Below are 24,358 nucleotides of genomic sequence, written 5' to 3'. Positions count from 1 at the left end.
GAAACTTACAAGGTACTGCGAGGCCTGGATAGAGTGGACATGGAGAGGATGTTTCCACTTGTCGGAAAAAGTAGAGCCAGAGGGCACAATCTCAGACTAAAGGGACGATCCTTTAAAACAGAGATGAGGAGGAATTTCTTCAGCCAGAGGGTGGTGAATCTGTGGAATGCTTTGCCGCAGAAAGCTGTGGAGGCCAAATCACTGAGTGTCTTTAAGACAGAGATAGATAGGTTCTTGATTAATAAGGGGATCAGGGGTTATGGGGAGAAGGCAGGAGAATGGGGATGAGAAAAATATCAGCCATGATTGAATGACGGAACCGACTCGATGGGCCGAGTGACCTAATTCCGCTCCTGTGACTTATGGTCTTATGGACACAATTTCCACTTTCCTCGAACAACAAGACTGAAACAGTTACTTTGGAAGCAGTCGTTTATTTTGTTTAATACAAATTCACGGAAAAATTCAAACTGCCTTTTGAGGGGCGGGCAATTGAAAATCTTTTATGAAGATTAAAATTTCAAACAGTTATCATTTTCCAGTCTGAGATCCTCCAATGCAAGTAGTGAGGCGAGGGGACTGTTTACTGCTCCATAATGGAAGAAATTGAAAATTAAAGGGTTAACTGAGTTAAAAATAAGACATAGCCTCAAAATAAGGGGGCGAAGATTTAGGACTGAGTTGACCTAAAGGGTTTTAAATCTGTGGAATCCGCCGGCCAGTGAAACAGTTGAGGCTACCTCATTGAACGTTTTTTCGGGAAAGATAGATTTTTGAACAGTGAAGGAATTAAGGGTGAACGGGCGGGAAAGTGGAGCTGAGTCCACAAAAGATCGGCTATGGTCTCACTGAATGGCGGAGCAGGCTCGAGTGGCCAGGCGGCCTACTCCTGCTCCTAGTTCTTATGTTCTTAAAATGATAGCTTCAGCAAAATAAAATCCAGTGGCACAGTGATTAGCAATGCTGCCTCACAGCGCCAGGGACCTGGGTTCAATTCTTGCCTAAGGTGACTGTGTAGAGTCTGCACGTTCTCCCTGTGGCTGCATGAGCTTTCTCCGGGTGCTCCGGTTTCATCCCACAGTCTAAAGATATGCAGGTAAGGTGGATTGGCCATGGTAAATTCCCCCTTAGTGTCGAGGGGTGTGCAGGTTAGGTGAGGTTACAGTGATAAGGCGGGCTAGTAGACCTGGGCGGAGTGCTCTTTGAAGGGTCGGTGCAGACCCGATGGGCTAAATGGTCTCCTTCTGCACTGTAGGGATTCTATGATTCAGATAAACAGACTGCACAAATGTGTCTGTAAAATTGGATTATTTCCCAACAGAAAATCTGAATTATAAGAATTTAATGATGTTGAGCCAGAACTGCCGTTAAGCATTGTGAGAATTGATACAGATTTGGTGCATTTTGTCATTCGCAAAACAAATTAATCTACGAATGTGAAGATCAATGTTTCAAGTTCTCCATTTTCTTCTGATCGGGCACAGAGAATTCCACATGTCTTCAGTTTGCATTGCTGCCGTTGGATTGAAGCTGTAGCTTAAGCTATTTCCAAACCACGCACTTATACCACGGAGTTTTAATTTCTTCATGATCGTTGCCTTTAGTGAAAGGCTCTCTGGGTCATCATACCAGACCTCGTGGTACGACGATCCCTCCTGCCAGAGAGATTTGCACAGAGAGGAATGATGTTAGGACCAGTGCAGGATCTTAGACACAATATTGAACATTTATCAGTATTTAAAATACATTCAGCTTGTATTAAGAAGACAGGTTTAGGTGAAAAGAGGGAAAGAAAGACATAAACTTTAGATTGTTCGAAACCCCAGTTATTATAGATTATGGAAACTACGGCAATCTTCCCTGTGCTGCTGTGATCTGCAAGTTGCCTCATTCCATTGACACGTGATGAGGACAAGATAAATTATGTTTCAGAAAAGTCTCATTACTGATCCTTCGTAGAGACCACAGGACCGCGAATATGAACGCATAACAATTTTAATTCTTTCAATGACTAAAATGAAATGTAAATCCCTTATTGTCACAAGTAGGCTTCAAATTAAGTTACTGTGAAAAGCCCCTAGTCGCCGCATTCCAGCGCCTGTTCGGGGAGGCTGGTACGGGAATTGAACCGTGCTGCTGGTCTGCCTTAATCTGCTTTCAAAGCCAGCGATTTAGCCCAGTGTGCTAAACCAGCCCCTAGTTCGAGCGGCTAGTCACGAGACGGATCACTGCCAGCCTTCCAGGCGGCTGATACTGCTGAAACTGCAGGGTGTGGTGAACTCAGCCCAACGCATCACACAAGCTTGCCACCCCCACATTGATTCTGTACACACCTCCCACTGCCTCAGGAAGGCAGACAGCATTATCAGAGACCCCTCCCACCCAGGCATTGCCTTCTTCCAGACCCTTCCATCAGGCAGAAGGTACAGAAGTCTGAAGACTAGTACATCCAGACATAGGAACAGCTTCTTCCCCATAACTACTAGACTCCTCAACGACTCCCCCTCAGACTGATCTGTCCCCTGTAAGAACACTATTCACGACCCCCTATGCTGCTCTTGCTCATGTATTTGCTTTGTTTGCCCCTTGTTCCGCACTGTAACCAATCACTGTTTGCCGATGTACCATTTGTCAATGTTCTCTGTTGATTATTCTTGTGGCTACTGTGTACGTACTGTGTACGTTCCTCGGCCGCAGAAAAATACTTTTCATTTTACATCGGTACGTGTGACAATAAATCAAATCAAATCAAAATCCAAAATCATTTACATCACCCAAAGCAATGAACTCACCGAGAAGCTGTGAAACTTGCACACAAGGCACATGCTTACAAGGGGATTTGTCACTATGAGGAATGACTATTTGCCCTGTTGCTCTTTCAAAACTTGCAATTTTATCACAATTTTCAAGAGCATGCAAGCATTCCAAAGTGTTGGACAGCCAATGAACTGTTGAGGGGTGACATGTGAAACTCAGCAGGAAATTTGGACACAGAAGCTCCCACAAGCCACATATAATATTGTTCAGATAATTGGACAGTGATATCAGAGTCATGTAGAGAGAGTCACAGAGTTTTACAGCACACGCAGAGGCCCTTCAGCACATCTCGGCTGTGCGGCCTTCAAGCACCTATCTGTTCTCATCCAACTTTCCAGCACTTGGGCCCAGAAGCTGTGGTGTTTCAAGTGCCCACCTAAACGTTTCTTAAATGCTGCGAGGGTCTCTGCCTCCACCACCCTTTCAGGCAGCGAGTTCCAGACTCCCAGCACCCTCTGGGTGAACAGGTTTTTCTTCAAATCCTCTCAAAACCTCCTGCCCCTTATCTATGCTCCTGTGTTATTGAGCCCTCCGCAAAGGGGAAAAGTTCCTTCCTATCCACCCCATCTCTGACAGAATCGCGGAATAATAGTGCAGAAGTGACACTTCAGGCCATTGACGTCACACCGACGCACAAAAGACACCTGACCTGCCTACCTAATCCCATTTGCCTGCACAGTCCTGACCGTCTCTGGGTAAAAAATGTATTGCCTCAAATCCCCCCTATACCTCCTGTCCCTCACCTTGAACCTATGTCCTCTCGTAACCGAGCCTTCAACTCAGGGGAACAGCTGCTCCTTATCCACCCTGTCCATGCCCCTCATAATCGTGTCCACCTCGTTCAGGTCACCCCTCAGTCTTCTCTGCTCCAGCGAAAACAGCCCAAGCCGATCCAACCTCTCTTCATAACTCTCCATAACTTAAATGTTCCATCCCAGGCAGTACCCCGGTGAATCACCTCTGCGCCCACCCCCCAGCACAATCACATCCTTCCTATAATGTGGCTATGTCCCGATTCATAAAGGCAAGTGTCCCATGTGCCTTTTTCACGACCCTATTAACCTGCCCTTCTGCCTTCAGAGATCTATGGATAAATACTCTAAGGTCCCTTTGTTTCCCGGACTTCCCAGTGTCATGCCATTCATTGAATACTTCCAGCACGCCACTCCGCTGCGCTGCTAGGCAGTGGAGGACACAGCAGACCACCAGAAAGCGCACAACCCTCTGGAAGGGTGTACAGCAGGGCCCCACCAGAGCAGTCGAGGCATTGGAATCGCATTTTGAGGAGTCCGATGCACTGCTCAATCACAGGAGTCAATCACAGACCAGGTGGCCACATGGGCTCGAATATATCGGGTCTCTGCATCGATCACCAGCCTCCAGACTAGCTTCACTAGCCAGGTCCTAAAGGGTACCCCTTACCCCCCAAGTGCCAACCGATCATCCTGGGGTGATCCTCGAAGAACTCGAGGATGTCCGACTGCCCCAGATTGTAGCTGTCGTGTACACCCCCTTGGAAGTGTGCACACACATGCATGATCTTCATGTGGTGGTCACACAAGACCTGGATGTTCAGGGAGTGGAACCCCTCCCTGTTGACATAGCGTACTCCCAAATGGCCCAGTGCACGCAAGGCGACATGTGTGCCAGCTATTACCTCCTGGATCCTCGTGCATCCCATCAATAGTGGAGAATCCTGCTGCCCGGGCATCTTGTTGGGCCTGTTCCATGTTAAAGGTTATATAGTTCGCTGCCCGGGCAAACAGGAGATCTGTGACTTCATGGATGAACTTGTGGGCTCCGGCTTGTGAGATACCACACAAGACTCCGCTCGAGCCCTGGAATGACACTGAGGTGTAGAACTTCAGGGCTGCGTTAACCATGACGGCCATCAGGAGCGGGAATCACCTCCTCTACATGGTGGCAAGACCGTGAGGGCATGGCACAGGTGCCGCACGCTGCCGTCATTTGTTCTAAAGATCAGCGAAGCCTGCACACATTGGGCCATTGCTGGCCTGCCCCTCTGTGCCCCTCCCTGGCCTGGTGGGTGGTGGGGTCCTGCACATGGGTCGCCGCCTCCAGCCTCTGCCGCCAGGCCTGCCAGCAGCACCTCCTCCCGCATCTCTCCCACCCCCTCACCCCCTGCCTTCGACAAGTCCTGTCCACGCACCCCCGGCCCAGTGGGGGCTTCTGGTCACAGGAATCCACACCCTGTACCCCAGACACCTGCACACAACGTTACCTGGACCGGGAGCAGGTCCCCTCCCTGGTGCACCTACCCACTCTCTGGTCGTGGAGACGCCCCCGGTGCTGGGGCCCAGCTCCTGGGTGTTCGGATGTTGGTCGCCGCATCCATGGTGTTGCTTCCTGCAGTGTCCAGGGATCACGGTCTGATTGTGATGCCAGGTGATAAGCCCCACGTGCTACATGGCCCGCCTACCCACGGGAATCCATTTGGGAGACGTGAGATGCTCACTTAACTACGATTGCCAATTATCAACAATCAATAATCTTCAGCCGAGACGTCCAGTGGCGGCCATGGGGTGCGTGGTCGCATATTTGGTAGATCCCGCTCGTGGTGGACCTTTGGGACCTTTTTCCCCGACTTATGGGGGATTTGATCGGTTAACCAGGAGACTGGTAAGGTACAGGAGACGAATCCCCCACCAGTTTATGGATTTGTGGACCAGAAGTGATCTGCAAAGGAGAGATCGTTGGGCAAAGAAGGGAGTGGAGTCTGCAGCATAGGAAAACGTGGCGGAGGCTCAGGGACTGGGATTTCCAGCCCAGTGGTCAATGGAGAAGCTGGTGAACTTCCTTCAGGAGAGCTTTGCTGAGCAAAGACAAGAGTACCTGGACCTAATTAAGACGGGGATTGATCGGGTGGAGCAAAGATTGGAAGCCCCGGGACAGGCGATCCAGAAGGTGGATGAGGTGGTGGCTGAGCACGAGGACCAGCTAACCGCGATGGCGGCGGACATGGGACTGATGAGGGTCCACCAGAAAAGGCTGCAGGAGAAGGTGGAGGATCTGGAGAACAGGTCGCGCAGGCAGAATCTGAGGATCGTTGGCCTCCCGGAGGGCAGCGTGGGATCGGACGCAGGGGCTTATGTGGCGGGTATGTTCGAGAAGCTGCTGGGGGGAAGGCGTGTTTGCTGGACCCTTGGAGGCGGACAGGGCGCACAGAGCGAGTATGAGGAAGCCGCGGATGAATGAGCCGCCGAGGTCGATGGTGGTACGAATGCACCGGTTTCTGGACAAGGAAGAGATTTGGAGATGGGCCAGGCAGACGAGGGTAGATTACGAGCTGTGTATTTACCAGGAACTGGGTGCGGAACTGGTCAAAAGAGGACGAGCTTCAATAAAGTTAAATCGGCCCTCTTCAAGAATGGGGTGAAGTTCGGCATGTTGTACCCAGCTCGTTTGTGGGTCACTTATGAGGGTCAAGAACATTATTCCGGATCGCCTGATGAGGCGATGAACTTTGTTAAGGACAGGGGACTGGCAGGTGATGGAGGACATTGAACTTGGGGGCGGGTATCTCTGTACCTATGCTGCTAAATTTCTTTTCTCTTTGAGTTTTATATGTATTGTTTTTGTACCAATTTTTGGGCCGTTTCTCAGTTTTGTTTGCGGGTGAACTTTGTTCTTAACGGGGGGTGGGGGGGTAGAATTTTCTTCTTTGTGTTTGTTGGGGATTGTTACGTTTTGCTTGGCGTCACGGGCGGGGGCTACCAGACTTGCTGGAAGGGCTAGTTCACGGAAGCGCAGTGGGGGCGAGCGGGTGATCAGTATGTTATGGGGGGGTTGGGAGTGTTATTTTGTTATTGGGAGGGAGGGGGTGGGAGGGGGGTAATTGTTCTGCTGACAGGGGAGGGCCTGGAACATGGGAAACAATTTAGAGGTCGATGACGGTGAACACCCGAGGGCGGGGTTAAGGAGGGGCGGGACGTGAGCTGGAGGCTGGCCTAAGAAAGGCGATGGTTGATCGGCAGGGCGGGGGTGGTGGTGGTGGGCCCCCGACCAGGCTGATCACATGGAACGTGAGAGGGCTGAATGGGCCGGTCAAGAGGGCTCGCGTGTTTGCGCATTTGAAGAGTTTGAAGGCGGATGTGGCAATGCTACAGGAGGCACACCTGAGGGTAGTGGATCAGACTAGGGTGGGTGCCAGCTGCGGCAAAGGAACTAAAAGGGTTTACGGAGCAGAAGGGAGGGGCAGATCCGTGAAGGTTCGGACGGCCAAGAGTGAAGGAGTTTTCTTTTTGCTCCCACGTTTACAAAGTGTACACCCGGATTGATTTTTTCATTTTGAACAGGGCTTTGCTGGCAGGGGTGGTGGAGGCCAAATATTCGGTGATTGTTGTGTCGGACCATGCCCCACACTGGGTGGATTTATGGGTGAGCAAGGAGGGGGGTCAGCGCCCGCAATGGAGATTGGATGGAGGACTGTTAGCGGATGAGGAGATGTGCGTGCGGGTCCGGGAAGCCAACGAGCTTTGTTTGGAGATAAATGACATCGGGGAAGTTTCGGCAGCAACGCTGTGGGAGGCGCTGAAGGCAGTGGTTAGGGGGGAGCTAATTTCGATACATGCTCATAGGGAGAAGGTGGAGCGGGCAGAGATGGATAGACTGATTGGGGCGATACTCCAAGTGTACAGAAGGTATTCTGAAGCCCCGGAGGCGGGGTTGTGGAAGGAGCGGCAGAAGCTGCAGATGGAATTTGGTCTGATATCCACAGGGAAGGCGGTGGGACAGTTGAGGAAGGTGAGAGGAGCGATATATGAGTATGGTGAGAAGGCCAGTAGGATGCTGGCACACCAGCTCAGGAAAAGGGAGGTGCCCAGGGAGATAGGAAGAGTGAAGGATAGAGGGGGAAACATGGTCTTGGACCCAGCGGGGGGTGAACAGGGTGTTCAAAGAGTTTTACAGTCAGCTGTATGAGTCGGAGCCGCCAGTTGGGGTGGAGGGGATGAGGCAGTTTTTGGAAAGGTTGAAGTTTCCGATGGTGGAGGAAGAGTTGGTGGAGGGACTGGGAGCTCCGATCGGGATTGAGGAATTACTAGGACATAGAACATACAGTGCAGAAGGAGGCCATTCGGCCCATCGAGTCTGCACCAACCCACTTAGGCCCTCACTCCCACCCTCCCCCCATAACCCAATAACCCCTCCTAACCTTTTTGGACACTAAGGGCAATTTAGCATGGCCAATCCACCGAACCTGCACGTCTTTGGACTGTGGGAGGAAACCAGAGCACCCGGAGGAAACCCACGCACACACGGGGAGAACGTGCAGACTCCTCACAGGCAGTGACCCAGCGGGGAATCGAACCTGGGATCCTGGTGCTGTGAAGCAACAGTGCTATCCACTTGTGCTACCGTGCTGCCCTAGAAGAATTAGAGGTTATACAGTCGGCTAAGGCCCCAGGACCAGCCGGCTACCCAGTGGAATTTTAGAAGAAGTTTTTGGGGATTTTTAAATGCTGGTGAGGGCATTTAATGAAGCAAAGGAGCGGGGTGTTCTTCCCGTAGCTATGTCACAGGCTTCAATCTCATTGAACCTGAAGTGGGGGAAGAACCCGGAGCAATGTGGATCATACAGACCAATCTTCCTAAAGAATGTCAATGCCAAATTGATGGCCAAAATTCTGGCCTCGAGGATAGAGGACTGTGATCCATGGGTGATAGGGGAAGACCTGATGGGGTTTGTCAAAGGCAGGCAGCTAACGGCCAATGTTAGAAGCCTCTTAAATGTAATTATGATGCCCTCCGAGAGGAGGGAGGCGGAGGTAATGGTCGCTATGGACGCGGAGAAGGCCTTTGACCAGGTGGAATGGAATTATGTGTGGGAGGTCTTGGGACGGTTTGGGTTTGGGCAGGGCTTTATTGACTGGGTCAGGTTGCTGTACCAGGCGCCTGTGGCGAGTTCGGACTATAAGGCCTAATTTTTGCAGACGACCTTCTCCTAGATATTTCTGACCCGTTAGAGGGGATGGGGGAGATTATACGAATCTTAGTGGATTTTGGCCGGTTCTCGGGGTACAAATCGAATATGGGTAAAAGTGAGGTTTTTGTGATCCAGGCAAGGGGGCAGGAAATGAAATGAAAATCGCTTATTGTCACAAGTAGGCTTCAAATTAAGTTACTGTGAAAAGCCCCTAGTTGCCACATGCCGGCACCTGTTCGGGAGGCTGGTACGGGAATTGAACCGTGCTGCTGGCCTGCCTTGGTCTGCTTTCAAAGCCAGCGATTTAGCCCTGGGCTAAACCAGCCCTGTGGGAGAGGAGGTTGGGGGAGTTACCGTTTACAATGGTGGGGGGGAGTTACCGTTTACAATGGTGGGAGGGAGTTTTTGTGACTTGGGTATTCAGGTGGCACGAGGATGGGAGCAGCTGCATAAACTAAATCTGACCCGGTTAGTTAAAGAAATGAAGGAGGACCTTTGGAGGTGGGACATGCTCCCGCTATCACTGGCGGGGAGGGTACAGATCGTAAAAATGACGGTTCTCCCGAGAGATTTGTTTCTTTTCCAGTGCCTCCCTATTTTTATACCAAAGGCCTTTTTTAAGCGGGTGAGTGCGGTGATCTCTGTGTGTGTGTGTGGGTGGGTAAAACCCCTCGAGTAAAGAAAGTGTTGTTGTAGCGGAGCCGAGGGGGGTGGGGGAGGAGGGTTGGCACTGCCAAACTTTAGGAACTGGGTGGCAAATATAGCCATGATTAGGAAGTGGGTAGTGGGGGAGGGGTCGGCATGGGAGTTAGTGGAGGCAGCCTCATGTGAGGGCACGCGTTTTGGGGCATTGGTAACGGCTCCTCTGCCATTCTAGCCGGCCAGGTACTCCACAAGCCCGGTGGTAGTGGCGGCCCTGAGAGTTTGGGGGCAGTGGCAGAAGCATAAGGGAGCGTCAGTGTGGGCTCCAGTTTGTGGGCAATCACCGGTATAACCGGGGAGGCTAGATGGGGGGGGGGGTTTCGGAGAGAGCAGGAATTGAGAGGCTGGGGGACCTATTTATTGATGGGAGCTTTCCCCGTTTGGAGTATCTGGAAGAGGAGTTTGAATTGCCGGGTGGGTCAGTATCTGCAGGTGAGGGATTTTGTTTGAAGGCAGGTTTTGATCTATCCCCTTCTACCTGTGCAGGCGATACAGGACAAGGTAGTTTCTAGAATGGGGGTGGGCGAGCGGAAGGTATCGGAAATCTATAGGGAACTTATAGAGTGGGAGGAAACCCAGATAGGTCAGTTAAAGCGTAAATTGGACGATGAGCTGGGTAAGGAGTTAGAGGCGGGTCTGTGGGAGGAGGCTCTGAGCAGAGTCAACACATCCTCATCATGTGCCGGGCTCAGCCTGATACAATTCAAGGTGGTTCACCGGGCACACATGACGGTGGCCCGGATGAGCAGGTTTTTTGGGGTGGAGGACAGGTGTGTGAGGTGTGCAGGAGGCCCCGCAAACTGTGTCCACATGTTTTGGGCATGTCCGAAGCTTAGGGGATTTTGGCAGGGTTTTACAGATGCTAAAAACGAAGGTGGCACCGAATCCGGAGGTGGCGATATTTGGAGCGAGACCTGGGAGTCCAGGGGGCGAGAGAGTCTGATATTTTGCCCTTTGCCTCCTCGGTAGCCCAGAGACGGATCTAATTGGCGTGGAGGGACTCAGAGACCCCAAAATCAGGGCCGTGGGTTAGCGACATGGCCGGGTTTCTCAGGCTTGAGAAAATTAAGTTCATCCTGAGAGGATCAACGCTAGGGTTCGGTCGGAGGTGGCAGCCGTTTATCGACTTCTTCGGGGAAAACTAAACTGTTAGCAGATTCAATAAGGGCGGGGGGGTGGGGGGGGGGGCGGTTAGGGAATGAGGGGAGTAGGGGGAGGTAGGGTTTTGTTTTATTTGTCTAGCTTAGGCGGGAACAATGGGAGATGGAGGGGGGAGGGTGTTACGCACTGAATTACGTTTACATTTGTATTTGTATCTTTTGTTGTTATAAAACCAGAGATGCCTTCATAAAATGTTTGTTAAAAAAAAACAACAGGGTTGTGGTGATGGGAGACTTTAACTTCCCCAGTATTGACTGGGACTCACTTCGTGCTAGCGGCTTGGACGGGGCATAGTTTGTAAGGAGCAACCAGGAGGGCTTCTTGAAACAATATGCAGATATCCAACTAGGGAAGGGGCAGTACTGGACCTGGTATTGGGGACTGAGACCTGCCAGGTGGTAGAAGTTTCAGTAGGGGAGCATTTCAGGAACAGTGACCACAATTCAGTAAGATTTAAAGTGCTGGTGGACAAGGATAAGAGTGGTCCTAGGGTGAATGTGCTAAATTGGGGGAAGGCTAATTATAACAATATTAGGCGGGAAATGAAGAACATAGATTGGGGGTGGATGTTTGAGGGTAAATCAACATCTGACATGTGGCAGGCTTTCAAATGTCAGTTGAAAGGAATTCAGTACCGGCATGTTCCTGTGAGGAAGAAGGATAAATACGGCAAATTGGACAATGAGGGATATTGTAGACCTCGTCAAAAAGCAAAAGGAGGCATTTGTCAGGGCTAGAAGGCTGGGAACAGCCAAAGCCTGTGTGGAATATAAGGAAAGTAGGGAGGAACGTAAGCAAGGAGTCAGGAGGGCTAAAAGGGGTCACGAAAAGTCATTGGCAAATAGGGTTAGGGAAAATCCCAAGGCTTTTTACACAAACATAAAAAGCAAGAGGGTAGCCAGGGAAAGGGTTGGCCCACTGAAGGATAGGCAAGGGAATCTATGTGTGGAGCCAGAGGAAATGGGCGAGGTACTAAATGTATACTTTGCATCAGTATTCACCAAAGAGAAGGAATTGGTGGATGTTGAGTCTGGAGAAGGGTGTGTAGATAGCCTGGGTCATATTGGGATCCAAAAAGATGGGGTGTTGGGCGTCTTGAAAAATATAACGGTGGATATGTCCCCAGGGCCTGATAGTATCTACCCTAGAATACTGAAGGAGGCTAGAGAGGAAATTGCTGAGGCTTTGAGAGAAATCTTTGGATCCTCACTGTCTTCAGGTGATGTCCCGAGGACTGGAGAATAGTCAATGTTGTTCCTTTGTTTAAGAAGGGTAGCAAGGATAACCAGGGAACGACAGGCCGGTGAGCCTTACTTCAGTGGTAGGGAAATTACTGGAGAGAATAATTCGAGACAGGATTTACTCCCATTTGGAAGCAAATGGACGTATTAGTGAGAGGCAGCATGGTTTTGTGAAGGGGAGGTCGTGTCTCACTAACTTGATAGAGTTTTTCGAGGAGGTCACAAAGATGATTGATGCAGGTAGGGCAGTGGATGTTGTCTATATGGACTTCAGTAAGGCCTTTGACAAGGTCCCTCATGGCAGACTGGTACAAAAGGTGAAGTCACACGGGATCAGGGGTGAGCTGGCAAGGTGGATACAGAACTGGCTAAGTCATAGAAGGCAGAGAGTAGCAATGTAAGGGTGCTTTTCTGATTGGAGGGCTGTGACTAGTGGTGTTCCGCAGGGATTAGTACTGGGACCTTTGCTGTTCGTAGTATATATAAATGATTTGGAGGAAATTGTAACTGGTCTGATTAGTAAGTTTGCGGACGATACAAAGGTTGGTGGAATTGCGGAAAGCGATGAGGACTGTCGGAGGATACAGCAGGATTTAGATCGTTTGGAGACTTGGGCGGAGAGATGGCAGATGGAGTTTAATCTGGACAAATGTGAGGTAATGCATTTTGGAAGGTCTAATACAGGTCGGGAATATACAGTGAATGGTAGAACCCTCAAGAGTATTGACAGTCAGAGAGATCTTGGTGTACAGGTCCACAGGTCACTGAAAGGGGCAACACAGGTGGAGAAGGTTGTCATGCTTGCCTTCATTGGCTGGGGCATTGAGTATAAAAATTGGCAAGTCATGTTGCAGCTTAGTTAGGCCACACTTGGAGCATAGTGTTCAATTCTGGTCGCCACACTACCAGAAGGATGTGGAGCCTTTAGAGAGGGTGCAGAAGAGATTTACCAGGATGTAGCCTGGTATGGAGGGAATTAGCTACGAGGAGAGGTTGAATAAACTCAATTTGTTCGCACTGGAACAAAGGAGGTTGAGGGGCGACCTGATAGAGGTGTACAAAATTATGAGGGGCATAGACAGAATGGATAGTCAGAGACTTTTTCCCAGGGTAGAGGGGTCAATTACTATGGGTAGTAGGTTTAAGGTGCGAGGGGCAAGGTTTAGAGGAGATGTACGAGGCAAGTTTTTTACACAGAGGGTAGTGGGTGCCTGGAACTTGCTGCCGGAGGAGGTGGTGGAAGCAGGGACGAAAGTGATGTTTAAGGGGCATCTTGACAAATACATGAATAGGATGGGAATAGAGGACTCCGGAAGTGCAGAAGATTTTAGTTTAGATGGACAGCATGGTCGGCGCAGGCTTGGAGGGCCGAAGGGCCTGTTCCTGTGCTGTACTTTGCTTTGTTCTTTGTTCTTCAGCCGAGCGCCCGAGGCCTCCGCGGTCAGTGGGAGCTATGGGTGGCCGGTGGGGCAGGCTGTCTGGGGTGGGGTTGCCCTGGGAACGGGTCCAGGGGTTGGCATGGTGGACTCGTGGGCACTGTGACACTCACCCCCACCACCCCTCACGCCCCCCACCGCCAGCTGAGGCCATGGTCAGCCAGCCCTCTCCTCCCCAACCTCTCCCGCCCCCCCCAATGGTGGCTCACCGCAACTGAGGCTTGCCCCCCCCCCCAGCAGCTCCCCCAACCCCCTCCGAGCACTGGCCACAACCCCAGTGCCCGCAGCCTCTTTGACTGTGGGTGAAGGTGGCTACTCACCTCCTCAGGTCCCCCCAGCTGCCCTTCTGCCAGCTTCGCATTTTTAAAGAGGAGTACCGATTGGTGCCCGCATGACCACGTGTTGGGCAGGCCATTGGATTACCGGAGGCCGTTAGAGAGGGAGTCGCTCCTGACAATTGCATGGAGATTGGCCTGAAGTGGTGATTGTTGGTTTTATGCCACGATACAGCGGGATCCTGCCAACGGGAGCGGACCAGTTAGATCGCAAACTGATCGGCACCCAGCGCAATTCTCATTTTTGGGCTCTGCCACAATGTAACGACCGCATCGTGCTCTCGCTTAAGTGCACCGCGGCCATAAACTCGCGCCCGGTAGCTCCATCTCGCTCCACAGATACTGTCAGACCTGCTGAGATTTTCCATCATTTTCAGTTTTTGTTCTATCGGAACCTCCCTTCTCTTATATTCCAAGCCATGGTTAATAAAGGCAAGCATCACATAAGCCTCCTTAACCACCTTATCTACCTACTGTAGCCTTCAGGGGTCTGTGGACATGCACACCACGGGTTCTCAGATTCTCTGTACTTCTGAGGGTGCTGCCTTTCATTGTCTTGTCAGTACTCCCGAAATGCGTCACATCACACTTTTCAGGGTTAAATTCCATTTGCCACTGTTCTGCCCCATCTGACCAGCCGGTCCATATTGTCCTGTAATCTGAGGCTTTCCTCCTCACTATTTACCACACCACCAATTTTTGTGTCCTCTATAAACTTACTGATCATGGCTGGGAATTCGCCGCTACCCGGCGCGGCGGGGAGTCCCGGCGGGTTGGAGTGGCGGGAACCACTCCGGCGTCACGCCGCCCCAAAGGTGCGGAATTCTCCGCACCTTTAGGGGCCAAGCCCTCAGCTTGAGGGGCTAGGCCCGCGCCGGAGTGATTTCCGCCCTGCCGGCTGGCGGGAAAGGCTTTTGGCGCCACACCAGTCAGCGGCGAAAGGACTTCGCCGGGTGACGCATGCGCAGGAGCGTCAGCGGACGCTCACGGCATCCCCACGCATGCGCAGTGGAGGGGGTCTCTTCCGCCTCTGCCATAGTGGAGACCATGGCGAAGGTGGAAGAAAAAGAGTGCCCCCAAGGCACAGACCCGCCCGCACATCGGTGGGCCCCAATCGCGGACCAGCCCACCGTGGGGGCACCCCCCGGTGCCAGATCACCCCGTGCTCCCCCCCCAGGACCCCATAGCCCGCCCCGCCGTCTGCCCCCGTCGGTAAGGTAGGTGGTTCAATCCACGCCGGTTGACAGCGGCGGGACTTCGGCCCATCCGGGCCGGAGAATCGCTGGGGGGGGGGGGGGGGGCCGCCAGCCGGTGCGGCGCGATTCCCGCCCCTGCCAATTCTCTGGTGCCGGAGAATTCGGGACACGGCGGGGCGAGATTATCGCCAGCCCCCGGCGATTCTCTGACCCGGCGGGGGGGTCGGACAATCTCGCCCCAGATCATTAATATACACTACAAACAGCACGGGACCCAGCACCGATCCTTGCACAACAGCGCTGGATACAGGCCTCCAGTCACAAAAACAACCTTCGACCATCACCCTCTACCTCCTGTCACTAAGGCAAATTTGGATCCAATTTGCCAAATTTCCCTGGTCCCATCGACTATTCCTTTCTTGACCAATTTTCCATGCGAGACCGTGTTAAAAGTCTCACTGAAGTCCATGTCGACTGCATCAACTTCACTCCCCTCATCCACGTATCTAGTCACCTCCTCGATCCAAAATCTTTCAGCAAAATGAACTAGTTTTGATGTTTTGGTTATCAATGTCCATTTCTTTGTCAATTGTCCAACCGCGCACAATGTCCTACATTCTGAACTCTGTACGAGGAGAACAATGAAACATTGCAATGTTTCCGTTCAGACAATGTTAAAATGCACAGGTCTCCATTGTGCTTTGATTGATAGTCCTACCTTGTAGACATAATATGGCGATTTGTAATTGTCATCCCAGTATCTGCCGGTAAATGATTTGGGCAACTCCTGCATGATCTCATTGTACGAAATATTCTTCGCCACTTGAGAGCTGCAAGGAGCTCCTTTGAAAGGATCTTTTGGAATTTCACATCGACCAGGCTGAAAAATACAAGAAGGATGAGAGCATAATGATTGTGGATATAGTTATTCTGGTAACATCAGAAATGTAGAAAGAGACTGGCTGATCTCCAAGTTGCGATGGAAATTTAAAGAAAGATAATCTGTATTGTCACAAGTAGGTTTACATTAACACTGCAATGATGTTACTGTGAAAAGCCCCTGGTCGCCACATCCCGGCGCCTGTTCGGGTACACCGAGGGAGAGTTCAGAACGTCCAATTCACCGAACAGCACGTCTTTTGGGACGTGTGGGAGGAAACCGGAGCACCCGGAGGAAACCCCCGCAGACACGGGGAGAACGTGCAGCTCCACACAGACAGTGAGCCAAGCCGGGAATCAAACCCGGGTCCCTGGCACTGTGAAGCAACAGTGCTAACCACTGTGTTATCCACTAAATTAAATTCCAGGGGGGAATTGAGGATTTCAATACCAAGCAAGGGCATTAAGAGTTATGGAGCAAAGGAAACTGCGGGTTCAGATTCCAATCGGTGAACACTAATTCAAACATGAGGATTAGGCTGGAGGGATTGGAATGCCTACTCCACATGTGTTGTTTGTTTGATTCCACACTTAACAGATGAATTTTGAGAAAGCCTTTAAGACCTTCCAATTTACATTCTAGAAGAATGCAGTTCAGTAAATGTCCCCATGAACCAAGAGATTGAATAGCATGGATAAGGTAAGCACAGATGGCAAGTTTTGATGAATACCTTATGTGGTAGTATGTATTGGGGGTCATGTGGGACTGGAAGCCCTAATGTCATTGGCTGACAGATCCCGGGTCCTGGTTGGCCGTTGACCTCAAGCTCCGCCCTGAAGGCGGAGTATAAGAAGCCGGAGTCTTCCCCCGCATGCCAGTTTACTATCGGGCTGCTGGGGAACAGACACGTTTAATAAAGCCTCATCGACTTCACTCTATTCGTCTCATGGAGTCTTTGTGCGCTACAATTTATTAAGCGTGCCTAAAAAGGACTATGGAGCTCAGGATCATTCCAGAATGCCTGAGGATCAGCCCCCACGCAGTGAATGCGGCAGCAGCCTTCAAACACGAGCAGACTTGCTTCGAGGCCTACGTCAGATCGACCACAGGCCGAGTCTCAGACGAACAAAAACTGCAGGTCCTGCACTCGAGGGTGAGCACGGAGATTTTCTCCCTCATTGAAGACACCGACGATTTCCAGACGGCGTTCACAGCACTGAGAAATCTCTACGTTCGCCCAGTTAACCAAATCTACGCTCGCTACCAGCTCGCGACAAGACGGCAAGCTCCCGGAGAATCGATGGACGAGTTCTACGCCGTGCTGCTGATTTTGGGACGAGCCTGCAGCTGCCCGTCGGTGAATGCAAACGAACACACGGACATGTTAATGCGCGACGCTTTTGTGGCAGGTATGCAATCCTCCCAAATCCGCCAAAGACTTCTAGAAAAAGAGTCGCTAGGACTCTCAGAGGCACGGGCCCTAGCAGCCTCCCTAGACGTGGCCGCGCGTAATACCCGCACCTACGGCCCCGACCGCGCGGCAGGCCATTGGGCCCCGTACGTACACATCGCGGTAAACCCCCTATCCCACCCCCGGACACCCCACAGGCTTGCACAGTCCAAACGCCGAGTCGCACCGGGGGCGCCCGCTGTTATTTCTGCGGCCAGGCGAAACACCCCCGGCAGCGCTGCCCGGCCCACGCAGCCATCTGCAAAAGCTGCGGGAAAAAGGGCCATTATGCGGTGGTGTGCCGATCCCGCGAGGTCGCCGCTGTCCCGGGGCCACAGGGAGCCCTACAAGCAGTCTATGCCTCCCAACCACCCCAGCATGCCATGTGCGACCCGCAGGCGCAGCCGCTCTGGGTCCCGACCACCGCGGTCCCGGGAGAACTGGGAGCCCTGCACGCCGCCTACGCTCCCCAACCCCCCTCCCCGCAGCCCATGTACGACCCGCCGCCGGCGCTCCCACTTTGGGTCCCGGCCAACACTCCCCACGGAGAGGAGGGGGTTTTCCGCGTCCCTAACGCCACCCTAACCCCCACCGCGCGCCCCACGCCTGACCTGCCGGCGCCGCCGACTTGGGCCCCGAACACCGCTGTCCCCGGTGAGGGAGCTCCTCGCGCTCCTTGCGCTCGCAGCCCCACGCCTGTCCCGCCGGCGCCGCCGACTTGGGCCCCGACCACCGCTGTCCCCAGTGAGGGAGCTCCACGTGGTCCTAGCGCCCGCGGTCCAAGCGCTCGCGGTTCTAGCGCTCGGGGTGAGGGAGCTCCGCGCGGTCCTAGCGCTTGCGGTCCTATCGCTCCCCGGAACCCCCAGCACACCATGTGCGACCCGCAGACGCCGCCATTTTGGGTCCCGACCACCACGAGGGGAGGAGGGGCGCCGCCATCTTGGACCGCCCCCGACCTGTACGACGCATGGGGGCGGCCATTTTGTCCATCCCCGACGCCATCTTGGACGGCAACAACGGACCCCACCCCACTACTACAACCACGGCTCGCTTCGGTTACGCTCGATCAAACTCGGCCCCGGACACTCCAGACGACGACGACAACGGTCCTAATTAACGGCCACGAGACGCCATGCCTAGTCGACTCCGGGAGCACGGAAAGCTTTATACACCCCGACACGGTAAGACGCTGTTCCTTGACCACCTATCCCAGCGCACAAAAGATTTGCCGAGCTGCAGGATCCCACTCCGTACAGATCCAGGGATTCTGCATAGTTACCCTAACGGTGCAGGGGAGGGAGTTCAAAAACTACAAACTTAACGTCCTTCCCCAACTCTGTGCCCCCACCTTGCTGGGATTAGATTTCCAATGTAATCTACAGAGCCTTACGTTTAAATTCGGCGGCCCCATACCCCCACTCACTACCTGCGGCCTCGCTACCCTCAAGGTGCAACCCCCGTCCTTGTCTGCGAACCTCACCCCGGATTGCAAACCCGTCGCCACTAGGAGCAGAGGGTACAGCGCCCAGGACCGGACCTTCATTCGGTCCGAAGTCCAGCGGCTACTAAAGGAGGGCATAATCCAGGCCAGCAATAGTCCCTGGAGAGCGCAGGTGGTAGTAGTGAAGACAGGGGAGAAACAAAGGATGGTCATTGACTATAGCCAGACCATCAACAGGTACACACAACTCGACGCGTACCCTCTCCCCCGCATATCCAACATGGTAAATCGGATAGCCCAGTATAAAGTCTTCTCCACCGTGGACCTCAAGTCCGCCTACCATCAGCTCCCCATCCGCCCAAGTGACCGCAAGTACACAGCCTTCGAGGCAGACGGGCGATTATACCATTTCCTACGGGTCCCTTTTGGCGTCACAAACGGGGTCTCGGTCTTCCAACGGGAGATGGACCGGATGGTTGATCAACATGGGTTACGGGCCACGTTCCCGTATCTCGACAATGTAACCATCTGCGGCCACGATCAGCAAGACCACGACGCCAACCTCCAAAAATCCCTCCAGACCGCCAAAGCCTTGAACCTCACGTACAACGAGGACAAGTGCGTTTTTAGCACCGACCGGCTAGCCATTCTGGGCTACATAGTACGCAATGGGATAATAGGCCCCGACCCCGAACGTATGCGCGCACTCATGGAATTTCCCCTCCCGCACTGCCCAAAAGCCCTGAAACGCTGCCTGGGGTTCTTTTCGTACTACGCCCAGTGGCTCCCCCAGTACGCAGACAAGGCCCGCACCCTAATACAGACCACGACCTTCCCTCTGTCGACAGAGGCTTGCCAGGCCTTCAGCCGCATCCAAGCGGACATCGCAAAGGCCACGATGCGCGCCATCGACGAGTCCCTCCCCTTCCAGGTCGAGAGCGACGCCTCCGACGTAGCTCTAGTGGCCACCCTTAACCAAGCGGGCAGACCCGTGGCCTTTTTCTCCCGAACCCTCCACGCCTCAGAAATCCGCCACTCCTCAGTGGAAAAGGAAGCCCAAGCCATAGTGGAAGCTGTGCGACATTGGAGGCATTACCTGGCCGGCAGGAGATTCACTCTCCTCACTGACCAACGGTCGGTAGCTTGCATGTTCGATAATGCACAGCGGGGCAAAATTAAAAATGACAAGATCTTAATTAAGGTGGAGGATCGAGCTCTCCACCTTCAACTACGAGATCTTGTACCGGCCCAGAAAGCTGAACGAGCCGTCCGATGCCCTATCCCGCGGCACATGTGCCAACGCACAAATTGACCGCCTGCAAACCCTCCACGAGGACCTCTGCCACCCGGGGGTCACTCGGTTTTACCACTTCATCAAGTCCCGCAATCTCCCATACTCTTTAGAGGAGGTCCATACAGTCACAAGGGCTGCCACATCTGCGCGGAATGCAAGCCGCATTTTTTCAGGCCAGATGGAGCGCACCTGATTAAGGCTTCCCGCCCCTTTGAACGCCTCAGTCTCGATTTCAAAGGGCCCCTCCCCTCCACCGACCGCAACGCATATTTCCTTAATGTAGTGGACGAATACTCCCGCTTCCCTTTTGCCATTCCCTGTTCTGACATGACCGCGGCCACAGTCATTAAAGCCCTGAACAGCATCTTCACACTGTTCGGTTACCCCGCATACCTCCACAGCGACAGGGGGTCCTCTTTCATGAGTGACGAGCTGCGCCAGTTCCTGCTCAGCAAGGGCATAGCCTCAAGCAGGACGACCAGCTACAACCCCCGGGGGAACGGGCAAGTAGAAAGGGAGAACGGCACGGTCTGGAAGGCCGTCCTACTGGCCCTACGGTCCAGGGACCTCCCAGTTTCACGGTGGCAGGAGGTCCTCCCGGACGCTCTCCATTCCATCCGGTCGTTATTATGCACTAATCAAACGCCCCACGAGCGTCTCCTTGTCTTCCCTAGGAGGTCCTCCTCTGGAACGTCACTGCCGACCTGGCTGGCGGCCCCAGGACCCATCCTGCTCCGAAAGCACGTGCGGGCACATAAGGCGGACCCGTTGGTCGAAAGGGTTCACCTCCTCCACGCAAACCCCCAGTACGCCTACGTGGAGTACCCCGACGGCCGACAGGACACGGTCTCCCTGCGGGATCTGGCGCCCGCCGGCACCACGCACACCCCCCCGACACCATCAACCCAACCGCCCCCCTTCCTGCCACCGCCGCACCCCGCGACCGCCCCCTTCCCAGGAGGATCGGTCCCCCTCCCCTTTGCACCGACAGCTGAAACCGTACAGCTCCTGGAGGCGACAACACTGGTACAAGCACCACCACCACCGCCGGGGCCGAGGCGATCGACACGGACGACCAAACCGCCCGACCGACTCGTGGCGTCGATGTAAAACAAAGATGGACTGTTCAAAGAACATTTTGTTTTTTTCCTATACCCTCTGTAAATAGTTGTAACAGGACGAAACTGTCCAATACTGTACTACCATGTAAATGTTCTATCCTCCCAGGACCAGCCCTGTAAACCCTTACCACCATACGAAACATCACCCCGCCGGGTTCATTTTTGACAAGGGGTGAATGTGGTAGTATGTATTGGGGGTCATGTGGGACTGGAAGCCCTAATGTCATTGGCTGACAGATCCCGGATCCTGGTTGGCCGTTGACCTCAAACTCCGCCCTGAAGGCGAAGTATAAGAAGCCGGTGTCTTCCCCCGCATGCCAGTTTACTATCGGGCTGCTGGGGAACAGACACGCTTAATAAAGCCTCATCGACTTCACTCTATTCGTCTCATGGAGTCTTTGTGCGCTACACCTTATTCATGATTCATGTTAATATTTTAGAGATTAACGTCATGTTGGCACAGTGATTAGCACTGATGCCTCACAGTGCCAGGGACCTGAGTTCGATGCCGACTTTGGGTGACTGCGTGGAGTTTTGCACATTCTCCCAGTGTCTGTGTGGGATTCTTCCGGGTGTTCTGGTTTCCTCCCACATTCCAAAGATGTTAGGTGGAACGGCCATGCTGAATTGCCCTTTGGTGTTGAAACGTTAAGTGGGTTATGAGGGGTGGGGGGGGAGGGTGTAGGCCTAGGTTGGGTGCTCTTTCAGAGGATCAGTGTGGACTCGATGGGCCGAATGGCCTTCTACTGCACTGTAGGGATTGTGCGATTTTATAAAAAGTGACTAACCCAGCTTGGAGTCCATTACACTTAAAATACTTGGGGCCATGTTGACTAAAGAGTTGAACAGCTAGAAAGGTAACATCATCAATCAAGAGGAACACGTTCTTACCTGGAAGTGTGATGTCTATACAGATTGCAAATATGTGCAGGTTGTTTTGGGATTTAGCGCTAAATTAGTTTAGAAGTACTCAGCGAACACTGAAAAGGCTATGTTGCAATGAATATTATTTTGTTTTCATTCTTTCACAGAATATGGCCAATACTGACAATAGTGTTTGTTGCCCATTCCCAATAGACCTTGGACTGAATGGCTTGCTTGACCATTTCAGTGGCCAATTCAGAGGAGTCACATTCAGGCCAGATCAGGCGAGGCTGGCAGATTTCCTTCCTTAAAAGCACTTTTGGGGTCCAAATTGGTTTTTGCAAGTCAGTGATAGTGTCATGATCACTAGTGCCAAGATTAGCTTCACATCACATATTTATTATTTGAATTAATGTTCGACCAGCTGCCACGCTGTGATTTGAACCCGTTTGCCCAGGCATTAATCCTATCCTCTGTGTTGTAAGCTCAGTGATATTATCAGTGTGTTCCCCAAGATGATGGAACTTGCAAGTTTCTCTGGTTCCAGGTTATTGGAGTGCTCCGTACCAGCCAGCTTGGGTTCAAACAAGCCCTCGGAGTAATTCATCGCCTTGGTGCAGCCTGAAGTTCAGAGAAACCAAGGAACAATGCAGGTTGAGTGAATCTAGCGGTCTGCAACAGAGTTGGACGTGTGCTGGTAATTGGAGGCGGGGTAATTTGTGAATTTCACGGATAACAGTCTGAGAAGAAGAGATCGAACCATCAGGAGGTGAGGCCATCTGAGTCGGAATGGTTTTTTGAGGGCTTTCCGAGGCCAGATCTTCAAAAGTGAAAAATTGAAATCCCTCCACGAGGGAGGCAGACTTTTTTTTTAAAAATTCCAATTAAGGGGCAATTTAGCTTGGCCAATCCACCCACCCTGGACATCTTTTTGGGTTGTGGGGGTGAGATCCACGCAGACACTGGGAGAATGTGCAAACCTTCACGCGGACAGTGACCCGGGGCCGGGATCGAACCGGGTCGTCGGCGCTGTCAGGAACCACTGCGCCACCGTGCTGCCCAATATTTTGTGACTTAACATGTCCACTGACACCTGGGTGTGTTGTTGAGAAGTCCATGGACTCTATTTCAGTCGCACCTGTAATTTACCACGTATTGTGTTGTGTTCTGCCACAGTTTTACTGTTAATTAATATTTTCCTCTTGCCAATCCTGAATGTTAGAGTATAAGACAGATATTGTCGAATGTTTAACTTTTCTGATTTTTTACAGTAAATCTTTTTGGTTTAAAACCACGGCTTTATTTTCTTAGCGGATAACTGAAATGAAATGAAATGAAAATCGCTTATTGGCACAAGTAGGCTTCAAATGAAGTTACTGTGAAAAGCCCCTCGTCGCCACATTCCGGTGCCTGTTCGGGGAGGTTGCTACGGGAATTGAACCGTGCTGCTGGCCTGCCTTGGTCTGCTTTACAAGCCTACAAAGAACAAAGATAGCAAAGAAAAGTACAGCACAGGAACAGGCCCTTCGGCCCTCCAAGCCTGTACCGCTCATGATGCCCGAACTAAAAAAAAAACCTGCCTTTACTCGGTCCGTATCCCTCTATTTTCTCCCCATTCATGTACCCATCCAGATGCCTCTTAAATGTTGCTAATGTGCTTCCACCACATCCTCTGGCAGCACGTTCCAGGCACCCACCACTCTCTGCGTGAAATACTTACCTCGTTAAAGTGATTTGCCAACGTAGGTTAGAGTTCAATGCTGAATGTGGAAGTAATTTTTTTTGACAACTTTAAGCAAAATGCTACTACTGGTTGCTAATTGGATCATAACAACGTCAATGGATACGAATGTAGATTGGAAATAAGTAAACAGAGAACAGATAATAAAATTGAAAGTAAAAAAGTGAAGTTATTGAAATAGAAAGCCAACTCAGACCATAAGACCATAAGACATAGGAGCAGAATTAGGCCACTCAGCCCATCGAGTCTGCTCCGCCATTCAATCATGGCTGATAATTTTCTCTTCCCCATTCTCCTGCCTCCTCCCCATAACCCTGATCCCCTTATTAATCAAGAACCTATCTATCTCTGTCTTAAAGGCACTCAGTGATTTGGCCTCCACAGCCTTCTGCGGCAAAGAGTTCCACAGATTCACCATCCTCTGGCTGAAGAAGGCTAAAATATTAGGCTGTTCCAAAATATAATTGGACAGCTTGATGGACGAGGGTGATATATTTCAGATAAATTGACTTAATTCTCAGTTCGCGCGCAATCCAAACTAATCATTTGACCTTACCTCATAGAAATCCATGCAAGTATAGTCATGGCCAAACCATGGAACTCCCATCACCAGTTTTTGGGGATCAACACCAAGACGGATATAAGCAGAGAGACCTTAGTGGAGAAAAGTATGACTGCATTAGGATAACATCGATACACACTAGCAGCTCTCTTGACCAGAGGTTTTTTATTGGA

General features: G+C 52.0%; 1 protein-coding gene across 1 annotated transcript in view; it reads right to left on the bottom strand.

The window, feature by feature from the left end:
* Positions 1–418: 418 nt before the first annotated feature.
* LOC140427253 (di-N-acetylchitobiase-like) overlaps positions 419–24,358 on the bottom strand; it is an 81,803-nt gene continuing 57,863 nt past the window's right edge. The window contains exons 5-7 of the mRNA XM_072512852.1: positions 24,180–24,277; positions 15,551–15,712; positions 419–1,655 (exon numbers count right to left, since the gene is read on the bottom strand). Coding sequence (XP_072368953.1) covers positions 1,452–1,655; positions 15,551–15,712; positions 24,180–24,277 — 464 coding nt within the window. The 3' untranslated portion in view covers positions 419–1,451. The remainder of the gene's footprint in view (positions 1,656–15,550; positions 15,713–24,179; positions 24,278–24,358) is intronic.

This window comes from Scyliorhinus torazame, chromosome 7 (genome assembly GCF_047496885.1).
Source record: "Scyliorhinus torazame isolate Kashiwa2021f chromosome 7, sScyTor2.1, whole genome shotgun sequence".
Lineage (NCBI taxonomy): Eukaryota > Metazoa > Chordata > Chondrichthyes > Carcharhiniformes > Scyliorhinidae > Scyliorhinus > Scyliorhinus torazame.
This window is presented reverse-complemented; position numbering and strand designations above follow the sequence as displayed.